At 40.3% G+C, this 13,542-nt stretch overlaps 1 protein-coding gene across 5 annotated transcripts in view; it reads left to right on the forward strand.

The window, feature by feature from the left end:
- Positions 1-13,542, forward strand: part of LOC117412315 (leucine-rich repeat and calponin homology domain-containing protein 2-like) — an 82,908-nt gene that overhangs the window by 50,886 nt on the left and 18,480 nt on the right. For all 5 annotated transcript variants that reach the window (XM_058989007.1, XM_058989006.1, XM_058989008.1 and 2 more), the window contains 2 exons: positions 4,851-4,907; positions 7,727-7,790. In XM_058989007.1, coding sequence (XP_058844990.1) covers positions 4,851-4,907; positions 7,727-7,790 — 121 coding nt within the window. The remainder of the gene's footprint in view (positions 1-4,850; positions 4,908-7,726; positions 7,791-13,542) is intronic.

The raw sequence follows: 13,542 nt of genomic DNA on the forward strand, positions 1-13,542 counted from the left end.
TTTGCGAAGGGGTTTAAGTATGACTCTATCAATGTAAGTGAGATCATTAAAGGACGCTTGTTGAAAGTGCAGGTTTCGGTAGAAGGTAGAAAGTTAGTATTTGTTAATATTTATGCACCAAATGATGGGAGAGAGAGGGTGCTGTTTTTTCAGACTCTCAATGGAGTTATTGCCCAGAGTCAGACTGAAGAAGTGGTTTTAGTAGCTGGTGATTTTAACTGCACAGTTGACGACAAGCTAGACAGAAATGGCCCAGAGCCTCACCCCAGGTCAGTTAAGGAGCTGGTCACTGTTTTAACAGCGCATGATATGGAGGATGTGTGGAGAGTAATGAATCCTGATGTGAAGCAGTATACCTGGGCTAAGGGGAGTGATGGGAATATATGTTTAGCTCGATTAGATACGTTTTATGTTTTTAAGCATCAATTAAATTGTTATTCTAAATGTACTATTCACCCCACAGGTTTATCTGATCATAGTTTGGTCACTTTGAATATGATTATCCCTATGGCATGTGTTTATTCGTCTTATTGGCATTTTAATACTAAACTTTTAAAAGACAGTCATTTTTTAAAATGTTTCAGTTTCTTTTGGGAACGGTGGAGGAGGCAGAAGAAGGCATTTTTATCAATAAGGCAATGGTGGGATGTGAGTAAAATTCAGACCCGACTGTTTTGTCAGCAGTACACTATGAATGCTACAAAGAGCACTAGTGAGGTGATGAGAGAGCTGGAGGAGGAGATTACTGAACTCCATAATGCACTGGAGACCACATACAGTGACAGGCTCTATGCAGATCTGAAGCTCAAAAAGAGGAGTTTGGCTGAGTTGTTGGACTCACAGGTACAGGGAGCATTGGTACGTTCAAGGTTTTTAAAGCTTTCCCAGATGGATGCTCCAACTCAATACTTTTTTGCATTGGAAAAGAAGGTGGTTCAGAGTAAAGCAATACACTGTCTTAGAACAGTGAATGGTCAGTTGCTGTGTGAGCCTGAGGCTATCAGGGAACACACTGTGGGTTTCTTTTCACAACTGTACACGGCAGAGGCTGTGGGTGGATCTGAGGGAGCCAAGCAGTTCCTCCAGGGGCTAACGCAGGTTCCAGAAGGCGAGAAGGAGAAGCTGGAGAGTGCACTGACGTTGCAGGAACTTTCTAAAGCTCTGGAAGGGCTCAACACGGGTAAAACACCCGGAATCGATGGAATACCTGTTGAGTTTTATAAAACTTTCTGGTCTGAGTTGGGAGGTGACCTTTTGGAAGTGATGGAGGAATGCATTGTGGAAAATGAACTGCCACTGAGCTGCCGGCGCGCAGTACTGACTCTGCTGCCTAAGAAAGGGGACTTGTGTTTTATTAAGAACTGGAGGCCCGTAAGTATTCTTTGCACTGACTATAAAATCTTGTCGAAGGCATTGGCAAACAGACTAAGCGGAGTAATGAGCACTATTGTGCATTCAGACCAAACATACTGCGTACCAGGCCGAACAATATTTGATAATATATTTTTGGTGCGGGATTTAATAGTTGCCTCCAAGCTCTTTGGTTTTAAAGCTGGATTGCTCTCTCTGGATCAAGAGAAGGCTTTTGACCGGGTAGACCACCGGTATCTTTTTGATGTTATTAGGTCATTTGGCTTTGGTCCCAATTTTTTGGGAAAAATTAAGTTGCTCTATAGTAGCATTTTTAGTGTACTTAAAATAAATGGTATATTATGTGCTCCTTTTAAAGTTCAAAGGGGAATTCGCCAGGGTTGTTCTTTATCGGGAATGTTATATTCTCTGTCATTTGAACCCCTGATGGTAAAATTGAGAAAGATATTGATTGGGTTGTCTATCCCTACTGTGACAATGGAGCCTGTCAAGGTGGTGGCTTACGCTGATGATCTTGCTATTTTAGTAACAAATAAGAGAGACATTCAGATAATAGAGGAGAGCTTGAGGGTATTTGAAAGAGTGTCCTCAGCTCGGGTAAATTGGGACAAGAGTAATGCCTTTTTAATGGGAGAGTGGGAGGGCAGCAGACCACCGGATTTACCATCAGGGCTTAAATGGAACAGGGAGGTTTTCAGATATTTGGGAGTTCACTTGGGAGAGCAGGGACTGGCTAAAGAGAATTGGGAAGGAATACTGGATCAGGTGAAAGGTCGATTGGATAAATGGCGGTGGCTTCTAATTAAGCTTTCCTTTAGAGGAAGAGCTTTAATTATTAATAACCTGGTCACATCAATGTTGTGGCACAGATTAATGTGTGGGGATCCCCCTCCTTCTCTGCTGTTGGAAATTCAGAGAGTATTGCTGAGTTTTTTTTGGGATGGGCTGCATTGGATAAAGCAGGGGGTGCTATACTTGCCTGTAGAAGAAGGAGGACAGGGATTGATGGATATAAAAAGCAGAATAACAGCTTTTAGACTCCAATCGCTTCAGAGGCTGCTGTTCTGTCAAGAATCATTACCCTGGAGAACAGTGGCTTTTGCTTTTCTTCGTTTAGTAGGGAGGTTGAATTTTGATAGGCATCTGTTCTTATTAGATGGTGGAAAGTTAAATCTCTCGGTCTTGCCTGTTTTTTATAGGGGGATGCTGAATGCTTGGAAGGTTTTTAGAATTAACAGAGATTTGAAGTCTGTAGGGATGTATTGGTTGCTTGAAGAGCCTCTAATTTATAATTCAGCATTAAAATGCAATCTTTTAGAATCAAAGAGTTTTGTTTTACTTTTAATCTCCAGAGGAGTAGTGAAGGTCGGTGATTTAATTAATTTTGATAACCGAGCCTGGAAAACTGCAGAATTACTAGCAAGTGAGCTGGGTGTGAGATCAGTGCGTGTGATGGAGGGGTTTTTAGTGCAGTTGAAAGCTGTTTTGCCTCCAGACATGTTAAAACAGATGAGTCAGTTGTTCTTAGGAAAAAGCCAGCTGGAGACAGAACCGCCAGAGTTGGACCTGCAAGTTGAACCTGCAGTAGGGCAGGCCACTGATACCTCGGGGCAGATCCTAAAGTTTGCAGAAGGATATAAGGTTCAGTTCGGGGGGATACAAAAAAAAGAAATGTATCGGATGTGTGTGAAAGTGTTGCATTTTCAAAATTTAAAGAACTTGCCTGATACACATTGGCGAGAGAGGCTACAGGTAGAGGACTCCATCACCCCTGCATGGAGGAATCTCTATAGATCACCAGTTCCTAAGAGAGTGGGGGATCTACAGTGGAGAATATTGCATACCATTGTGGCCACCAACTCATTTCTCTCCATCATTCAGCCGGGGAGAGGAGATACATGTCAGTTTTGCTCAATAAGGGAAACAGTTTTTCATTGTTATTTATTTTGTGGTCGGTTAAAGCCTTTGTTTGAGTTATTGAATGATTTGTTTAGTGAATTGGGTCTGAGTTTTACTCAAACTACTTTTATTTTTGGGGTGAAGAATGTTAAAGGAAATAAAAATCTTTGTCAATTGGCAAATTTTCTACTGGGCCAGGCAAAAATGGCAATTTTGAAAAGTAGGAAGAATAAAATGAATGGAGTTTTAACTGATGCGGTAATACCTATTTTTAAAGTGTTGGTAATCTCAAGAATTAAAGTTGATTTTACTTTTTATAAATTGGTGCACCAGCTAGAAAAGTTTCAGGCAATTTGGGCAATTGGGGAGGTGGTGTGTTTGGTGGAAGATGATAATTTAAAAATGTGCTTGTAATTGTTGTAATGGAAGGTTTGTATGGATATTTGTGCTATTTGTTTTGTAATGTTAATATGTTTCTGATTGATTGAAATAAAGGATATTAAAAAATAAAAAAAATAAAAAAATATCTATCTATCTATCTATCTATCTATCTATCTATCTATCTATCTATCTGTCTATCTATCTATCTACCCACCTACCCACACACACCCACACCCTCTATCAGACTTGTAGGACAGGAGTCTGACTCGGACTCAACGTTGCGTGACCGGACTCAGACTCGAACGTTTGTGCTCCGTGACTCTGCGATATTAACAACGGGTCATTTTTTTAATTTTCTATTACACAAGTAATATTACAGTTACTAGGAAATCTGTCTGTCTGTCTAGATATAGTTATTATTATTTTCTATGCCCTGTAATAAACAGTTGGCATGTTAACTGATTTGGGTTTCTATGGCATACACCATGTGGTTGCTTTTTGTCCCGTTCCTTTAGTTAGACATTTTAATGCAAACCTGGCTTCCAGTAAGGCAGGGCTGTGTATTGCCATGGTAATAAAGGGACACTTTCCCACAGTGGTGCTCAACTTTAGCCTAATAATCCCATAACGTGAATAACCAAATAACCACATTTTTACATGTTGCTGTATGCACTATTCTTCATATTGCATACATATTGTAATGTATTAATTTATTCTATGAGACTGAAGAGAGTTTATGGCACTGAGCGCCGGCCTGCATGCAGTTTTGTCTCCTTTGGGGGCAGAGACCAGCGTGCTGACGTTGTGGGCATAAGACGCAGCTTTGGTAGAGTGTTCAGTTGAATCGGGTGTAATAGGTTAACCCATTGTGTAATGTATACATTTCTATTTCAGGGAACCAGGGTTATGATGATAACCTGTTAAATGTAAAGCAGTCATTCCTTTCACACCCCTGTATGTAGTACTGTGTTGTCTTATCACTGCTACATGTGTATGTCACAAATTACAGTTCTACATATACCTGGACAACAGCTTACCCTGTGTTAAGGAAACTTGGTTAGCATGTTCTTTATCACAGGTTAGTGAGGGTATGGAAATGTGGGTATGTTTGGAGGAAGCTGTCTCTGTTTTGTATTCACAGCTGGGTCAGGGTACTGGTGTTACTAACATCATGCTTTTGTTTTTTGTTGTCGCTACAGTATAAATGCCAGAGCTCTTCAAGAAAAAGCTCGAGTGGAAATGAAAATGACAGTGAGGTGAGTATTGCTTTGCATTAAGCCAGGACAGCTGAAAACATCTTTTTATTGGAGTGTAAAGTTAAGACGTATGTCTCGCAGCACTGTGCCTCGCCCTGCAATTACTCAGTGCTGCCTTGAAATGCTGACTGCCATCTCTCTTACTCTGCAGTGGATTTATTGTGTGGTAAACTGAGGCATTGGATTCACCTGGGAGTGATAAGGGGAAGGGGTGGGGCTTAGTCTGGGAAATATAAGCTAAATAACAAAGGGCTTGTGATAACAAGGTGTACTAATAGGTAAATAAATTCAATTGTCAGTGTAATGTGGTATTTATTCAGATTAGGTGACTCTCCTGCTTGAGATAAAGGTAGCCACTAGAAGACCCCTGACTGGCTTCTATGTTTAGAATGCAACAGTATGTAGAAGTTTAACAGCGCTTCGTGAGACTCTGGAAAGCTGTTAGGTGTTTAACAGTGCTTCATGAGACTCTCTGGGAAGCTGTTAGGTGTTTAACAGTGCTTCATGAGGCTCGGAAAGCTGTTAGGTGTTTAACAGTGCTTCATGAGGCTCTGGAAAGCTGTTAGGTGTTTAACAGCGCTTCATGAGACTCCTCTGGAAAGCTGTTAGGTGTTTAACAGCGCTTCATGAGACTCTCTGGGAAGCTGTTAGGTGTTTAACAGTGCTTCATGAGGCTCGGAAAGCTGTTAGGTGTTTAACAGTGCTTCATGAGGCTCTGGAAAGCTGTTAGGTGTTTAACAGCGCTTCATGAGACTCCTCTGGAAAGCTGTTAGGTGTTTAACAGCGCTTCATGAGACTCCTCTGGAAAGCTGTTAGGTGTTCAACAGTACTTCATGAGACTCCTCTGGAAAGCTGTTAGGTGTTTAACAGTGCTTCATGAGACTCCTCTGGAAAGCTGTTAGGTGTTTAACAGTGCTTCATGAGACTCCTCTGGAAAGCTGTTAGGTGTTTAACAGTGCTTCATGAGACTCCTCTGGAAAGCTGTTAGGTGTTCAACAGTACTTCATGAGACTCTCTGGGAAGCTGTTAGGTGTTTAACAGCGCTTCATGAGACTCTCTGGAAAGCTGTTAGGTGTTTAACAGTGCTTCATGAGACTCCTCTGGAAAGCTGTTAGGTGTTCAACAGTACTTCATGAGACTCCTCTGGAAAGCTGTTAGGTGTTTAACAGTGCTTCATGAGACTCCTCTGGAAAGCTGTTAGGTGTTTAACAGTGCTTCATGAGACTCCTCTGAAAAGCTGTTGGGTGTTTAACAGTGCTTCATGAGGCTCTGGAAAGCTGTTAGGTGTTTAACAGTGCTTCATGAGGCTCTGGAAAGCTGTTAGGTGTTTAACAGTGCTTCATGAGACTCCTCTGGAAAGCTGTTAGGTGTTTAACAGTGCTTCATGAGGCTCTGGAAAGCTGTTAGGTGTTTAACAGCGCTTCATGAGACTCCTCTGGAAAGCTGTTAGGTGTTTAACAGCGCTTCATGAGACTCCTCTGGAAAGCTGTTAGGTGTTTAACAGCGCTTCATGAGACTCCTCTGGAAAGCTGTTCGGTGTTCAACAGTACTTCATGAGACTCTCTGGGAAGCTGTTAGGTGTTTAACAGTGCTTCATGAGACTCTGGAAAGCTGTTAGGTGTTTAACAGTGCTTCGTGAGATGACTCTGGAAAGCTGTTAGGTGTTTAACAGTGCTTCATGAGACTCCTCTGGAAAGCTGTTAGGTGTTTAACAGCGCTTCATGAGACTCCTCTGGAAAGCTGTTAGGTGTTCAACAGCGCTTCATGAGACACTCTGGAAAGCTGTTAGGTGTTTAACAGTGCTTCATGAGACTCTGGAAAGCTGTTAGGTGTTTAACAGCGCTTCATGAGACTCCCCTGGGAAGCTGTTCGGTGTTTAACAGTGCTTCATGAGACTCTGGAAAGCTGTTAGGTGTTTAACAGCGCTTCATGAGACTTCTCTGGAAAGCTGTTAGGTGTTCAACAGTAGCATTCTAAATATTTAGCAGGTTCTTCTAAAGTTACTGATACCTAGAATTCAGTGAAATGGATAGAAGGATGCTAACAAGTTAGAACCTGCTAAATGCTGAGTAGTGCTCCTGTAGCTTAACACCTGAGTTTACTGAATAGAAAACAATTAGTAGAATGTGCCAAGAACCAAGAGACACTTGAGACTTTAGAATGTGAAACCCTCCCTACCCTCCCTACCCCCCTGGCTGCACAGCTGGAACCTGTAACGATGCGCAGGCTAGTTTGATGTTAATCCAGGCCAGAAAGCAGTATAGATTCCAGACACGGATTGTGGTACAAGCACAGAACACATTTATTATAGTAGTCACATGCTTCAGACCATACATAGTCTAGCTCCACAGTTAATTCTATAACATGCCACACAGTCAGGTACTTCTATTATTTATCCTGCTAGTTAATCCACGCTACTCCGGATACATCGGAGGCACGTCTACACAGCTCTCCACACTCCTCGCAGCTGAGAGATCCCACAGAGTACAAGACACTAGGTGGCACAATGAATGATATACATTACATAACTAACTCACTGCTGCAGAGAAATGTACAGCTTTCGGAGGTTAAAAAATGACATTCACATCAGCCAAAGCAGAAACCACACCGGGTTCATGGCGTAACTGACACTGCTTGAAAGAAAGCAATCAAACCACATCCTCGTTCTTCCAGTGCTGCCTGGGATCTGGGGGAGTGATGGGGTCTGATTTATGGGAGTCCAGAAGTATCCACTCCATTGTCCATGCCTTACATGTCAGAGTGCCTGTGTTCTTTGGAAGAGGCAGTGTTGTAACCTCACCTTAAATCTCTTATTACAGGATGGCATTAAACCTACAGAATACAGAACAACGCTGACAGTGTTTGGTCTCAAGCCCAGAACAGGTACGTGTCTTTTCACCACAGCCCACTGAATGAGTGAATCTGCTCTGAAGACCAAGCTGAACTTGGTACAAAGGAAACAGGAGTCCAAGCCAGTCACGTACAGCCTGCTTCTAGAAAAGCAGCATGAACATGGATTACAGTTTGGCTTGAGTCATCATATTGTATCAAACTTCCTTAGCATTATTATTAAACACTTAGGCCATAAGCGTATACTGATTCCATAATGAAACATTAAATATGTTGGATACAGCAAGTAATAAGGTGCAGCGTTATAAAGGGATTTAATGGGGACCAGTGGAGTATGCTTAACCAGAAACTGTTTATTATAGGTAATTCTAGGATGTGGGAACCATATGAGCAAAACAAATCAGTATATCATTAGAACACTGTATCAAAACACTTGCAAAGCAGAGACACACTATGCATACAGTGTAAAGCAGTTTAACCAGAGATTGGCAGTAAAGTGTAATCCTGTAAAAATAGCTAACCCAACCCATCAGGCTAGCAAGCTAAAAGATAAAGACATTCACCCTTTAACTCACGGTTAAAAAAATAAACCATATGCATACATTACTATGTAGGTCGTCCCACACACACACAAATCGGTTGCCAAATCCAAAGTTATGCTTAGTTGCAGCAAATGTTCAAACAATGTTTTTGTCCTATTCACAAAAACAAAACAAATCAACAAAGAAAAGTTCGATATAATACTAATCTAGAAAACACAGAATCCAATGAAAAGACCATTCAAAAAATAACTTGTACTCCAATCGCTTTGCAACACGAAAAAAAAAGGTTTGGTCTCACCGGGTGTCTTTTGCAGTCCACTGTGTAGATTCCTCCCATTCGATTGCAGCTGCGCTGCGCGGTTTTAAGAGTCCCGTCGATCTGTATTATTCAAAAAAGGCAGAGGTCCAAATTAGCGCAAGAGCTGTAACAAAGTAACAAAAAAAACACGATGCAGGAGAGAGAGCAATGTTAGCTTTGCTGTGCATGAAGCACCATCTAAATGCAGCTGAAGATTTTGACTCATTTACCAAGATAAAATAATGCTGACCAAAAGAATAGACGTGCATTTTAACACAGACTCGTAATATGCAGGCTCCTCAGCTACTAGAATTCTAATCCAAACTGAGACCATAAGAGAGAAAGGCGAGAGACCTCATTACCAGTCTGGTCCTTTTTTGATCTAGCCGGCAATTAGCAAAGTGAACAAAAGCCCCGCCCCCAACTACGGACAGCAGAAGGGGTGAAAATGCATAGCAGACAATACCTAGTGAAATAGACTAAAAAACAGCATGATAGAAGAAAACGATTTTTAACTAATACCTGGGTAATTTCTTTAACTAGGCAATAATATAGCTAGATTTAATCATGGAATACGTTTGAGAAGTTTCTTTTGAACGTATTCGATAGAATTGACCTGGCCAGGCTTACTGCCGTTCATTTAAGAATAAAGCAGAGGCTGCACTCATTGCAGCACATGCGGGGCAGTCGCCACAATATGTTGTTGTTCTATCCAAGTGCAGAGAAGTCTTTCATGGTCATTCATAAAAAATGAATTACAAGCTATTAGGTCAACAGGGATGTAGCAAAGATTTCAAATATGAGGGAACATTAAGGAGATATGGGGTAAACCTCTGGCGAGCGCAGCGAGGTGACGGTTTTTTTTTTCGGGCTGGGTGTCTGGACAGCTCTTTGTGAAACACTGCAAGGCCAAGGCAACCTCATCACCGCTGTTTCATCTGTGGCTCAAGTTACTGTTTTTGTAATTGTAAACACATCATTTGGGCAGGTAATTCACCATCAAATATTAAATATATACTGAGTATTTAACACCTTTTGGGTCGGGGTAAAATGTTTATTTTGAAATGACAGAAATGGCTTCTTATCAAAGTACATTTCTGGTCATCCATTTATAGTAGTATGCAGCAGGTGTGGTGTGCAAGGTATATTTGTATTTGGACTAGTTTAAGTTATAATCATATAATGCCTTATTTGAATTCAGAGTCACGTAGGACCAACCTCTATTAAAATAATCGAACTGGACACCGCTTCTAGTGAATACAAAGGAACTAAATCTAAATAAAGGAAAAAGGACAAATTTAAAGGTGCAACAACTAAACTAAAGTAATACAGAAAGGAAGAATTAACTAAACAGTACAGAAAGGAAAATGTAAACAACACCCCACTTCTGATAGGTGGTTAGAGATCCAGAGCAATCTATGGCATATTCCTTTAAAGGCTACAGCCACATTCCTGACAGTTACTTAAGACGGAGGTTAGTCTGAACAGGGGTATCGTTAGTAACACAAATATTTACTTTTGTTAATATTTGATAATCAAAGCATCGGTAAATCAGTCTTATAGATGTTTTGGTTCAGAAGGCAATTCTTACTCTTGCGAGAGAGACGCTTTTTGCATTCAGACAACCTTATGAGAATGATCTAATATCAAGACAGCTAATTTGGATTCTAGCTTTAAACGCAGAATGATAATTGGCTTGTAAAACCCACATCAATGTGTATGAATCACATACAACAAAACAGTTACTATAGTGTTCATTAACTCAACGTGTGAATTTAAAGCAATAATGCTTTACTTACATTCTACCTCAAACAAAACGTTAATTTTACTTTAAGGTCGTCTTATTTTCGAGTTCATAAGAGGATATAAACACTATGTGTGGAATACTTAACAGACTTTTGCTGCCTCTTCCAGGTTCCGGTGTTTCTTCCTTGTGTTGTGTCTCCACACCAGGGGACGAAAGAAAAGTTTTTGCAAAAACCAGAGTCATTAACTATTTAGGTATTCCACTGAAACAGCAAATCCTCCACACGATGTGCACTCTTCGTCAGAGTATATCTGGGATATTCCACCGCAGACTCCGGCACTGCTAGCTTAATAACAGACTGAATATATATTTCAGTCTCTGTCAACTTTAAATGGTATGTCCAACTATCTTCCTCCGGTGATCAATCAGAGCTAAGTTAGAGATAAGATAGAGATGTCTTGCGCGGCGGACTCCCACACCAAGGTAAACACTGGGGTTGTTATCCTGTATCGGAGTTTCTGAAAATGGTATCTCTGTTCAAGCCGATCGCAGCGGCGAGTCTTCAAGTTGTCAAAATTCGGAGAATTGTTCTGCTTGTCGGGGAGCCCCGATTGAAACCCCGGTGATTGGATAGTTAGTTTATTTGGGGCTGTGCCCGAATCCTTGTGGAGTGTTTTCCCATTGGCTGTTCTCATTCCGAGATGGCCCAGTGTTCTCAGTTGGTCCTCTGTTTGGCCCCTGTCGGCTGGATTTATAAGGTGGACTGTTCTCTGTCAGTGGTGTCAAAGCATTCAAAACAGTCTGGTTTTTACCTCTTGGGAAGACACCCCTGGCGCCACAGGATTTATGCAACGATGGTGAAGGTAAACCCCTTGTCCAATATTTAGTTTACGACTTTTTAAAAGCATTCTTTGTCAGTGAGTGAGTTTGTGATAAGAAACCAAGCAGACACAGAGAATGGCTTGGGACTCCCCTTCCCTGTATATTCCATTTCTGTTCATTTCATAAACAGAATGATGTTATGACCCAACCTGACTCTACACAGGTATGCCAGCAGCGGCACAGTGTACTTCCAGGGGATGAAGTTAAGGTCATGAAGGGCAAGGCAATGTTGCCTTCGTTGGGCATGAAGCTTCAGGGGCACCAAGGCAGTTCTAGGGGGCAGAAAGGCAAAACATAAATTCAACCCAAGGGCACCAAGGTGATTTCCATACTCATTCATAAAACAACAAAAAAGAAATAGAGAGCCTATTATGTTGATGAGACTGTAATCCAAACAAACACAAATAAATGTTTTCTGAGTGATTGACACCTAAATTGTTACAAAAATAAAATAGGTCATTTTTCTATTCTGAAAATCAAATGGTATAAAAAAATCCAATTTAAAAACAACAAACTTTCATAATGAAAAAATACAAACGGTAATTTTTCAAAAAATAAATATTAAGGGTATTTTTACTAAACTTGTCACACACCACTGACTAAAATAATACAGAGATTAGACTGTAGTTTGCTAACCGCTGTTACAAAACCTGTGGAAAAAAAATTGAAATTTCGTCATTCAAAGGTGAACAGCTGGATGTACATAATGGTAAATGTTTACATTTGAGAGACTTTATATAGTTTCACGGTTCTTGAAATTTACAGTTGCAAAGGATTTGCAGTTTTGTTATGGTGCATTGCTGGACACTTTATTCAGGAAAAAAAAAAACGGTATGCTGTTTTTAAGCATACTGCATGTTCTAACCCCTTTCGTGAAAGCACACATTTTACTAGTTAAAAAGCAGAACTACGTAAGGTGTATTACACAAAAATAAATGAAAACAGAAATCGATACACTTCTCAAGATTGTGTTTCGTTCACTATTATGTTCTCTCTCCTACTTGTTTCATAACATAGAGAGCTGTTACTTGAACCATGTCATAGCTACTTGCTCAGTTTTTATTTTATTTTTTGGTGTAAGAATTTGAGCAAAACTAATAATTATCTACCTATTGTGTGTTTATTTTTAGCGTTGGTTTTTTGGGAGGAATAACACCGAATTACAAAACAGCAACGGTCATTGAAATGTCTGTATAAATGAGCAATTTATATACACTGAAGACATGAAAGGAGCTAGAGTGTGCAATTTTAAGCCCGTTCTGTCGCAATTCAATTTAATTCTGTCAACTCTCATCCTTTCTGCAGTACTGTACTTGACAACTGTAAGTTCATAATAATATTATTATTATTATTATTATTATTATTATTATTATTATTGTCGAGGATGAATTGTTGTTCACCCATTGATTAGCTGAACATTAAGTAAATCCTAGAACACTTCGCTGCCGCTTTAGACAGCTCTTTCTGTTTTTGAGTTGGCACAGGGCTCACAGACACAAAAATCACAGTGACACTGCCAGTGAACATGTGTGATTGAAAATTCCTGGAAGCACGGTCATACTGAGCTCAGTCTAACAGCGTCCCTATATATAATATATAATTTTCTTTCTTTCTTTGCCATCTTGATATGAAGCTCCCTTTTTGGCAAGCAGCAAAAAATACAATTTTTAAGGAAGCATTTTCATATTTTTGAGCAGCAACTTTAGTTATACCGGTAAAGCACAAGAGAAAGCACACTTTCTGTAGGTCATCTGTCAGTCTGCATTTAAATATTAGGTAAGTTTGAAAGATTGAAGACTTTCTCAAACACCTTCATTTACATAAATGCATTGCTGTTAGTTCGTGCCTGGGAGGTGGTTTAGGTTTATTTTGAAATATTTGACTGGTGAATGTTTTCCTAGTTTAAATTTGAGATTTTCCCCAGTGCAATGCCAATGATACCTCCATAACGTCTGTAAGTATGTGTGTGGCGGCGTTCTGTACAACAGACCAGTGAAACGGTTACAGCGTAAAGGGGATCTGGGAATTGTAGTTGTACCCGATCTTTGCTGTACAGATTTTACGGCGTCATACATACTTACTCAAAAGTTTTATATTAAAAAAATCCATCCCTGGGACAAGCAGATAAATGTTTTGGATTTTATCAAGTACGCTTGGATCCATTCCTGGTAATTAAGGATGATCTTGTCTTTGTTCATTCCACAAGACAGTCGAGTGGTATTCACATATGTTTTGAGCGGGTTCAATCTGAGTTTCCTGGATTCAGTGTGCTGATTTATATAAAGTATTGAGTTGTTTCAGGGGCACTGCCGCTTA

The sequence above is a fragment of the Acipenser ruthenus genome, chromosome 16 (genome assembly GCF_902713425.1).
Source record: "Acipenser ruthenus chromosome 16, fAciRut3.2 maternal haplotype, whole genome shotgun sequence".
Taxonomy (NCBI): domain Eukaryota; kingdom Metazoa; phylum Chordata; class Actinopteri; order Acipenseriformes; family Acipenseridae; genus Acipenser; species Acipenser ruthenus.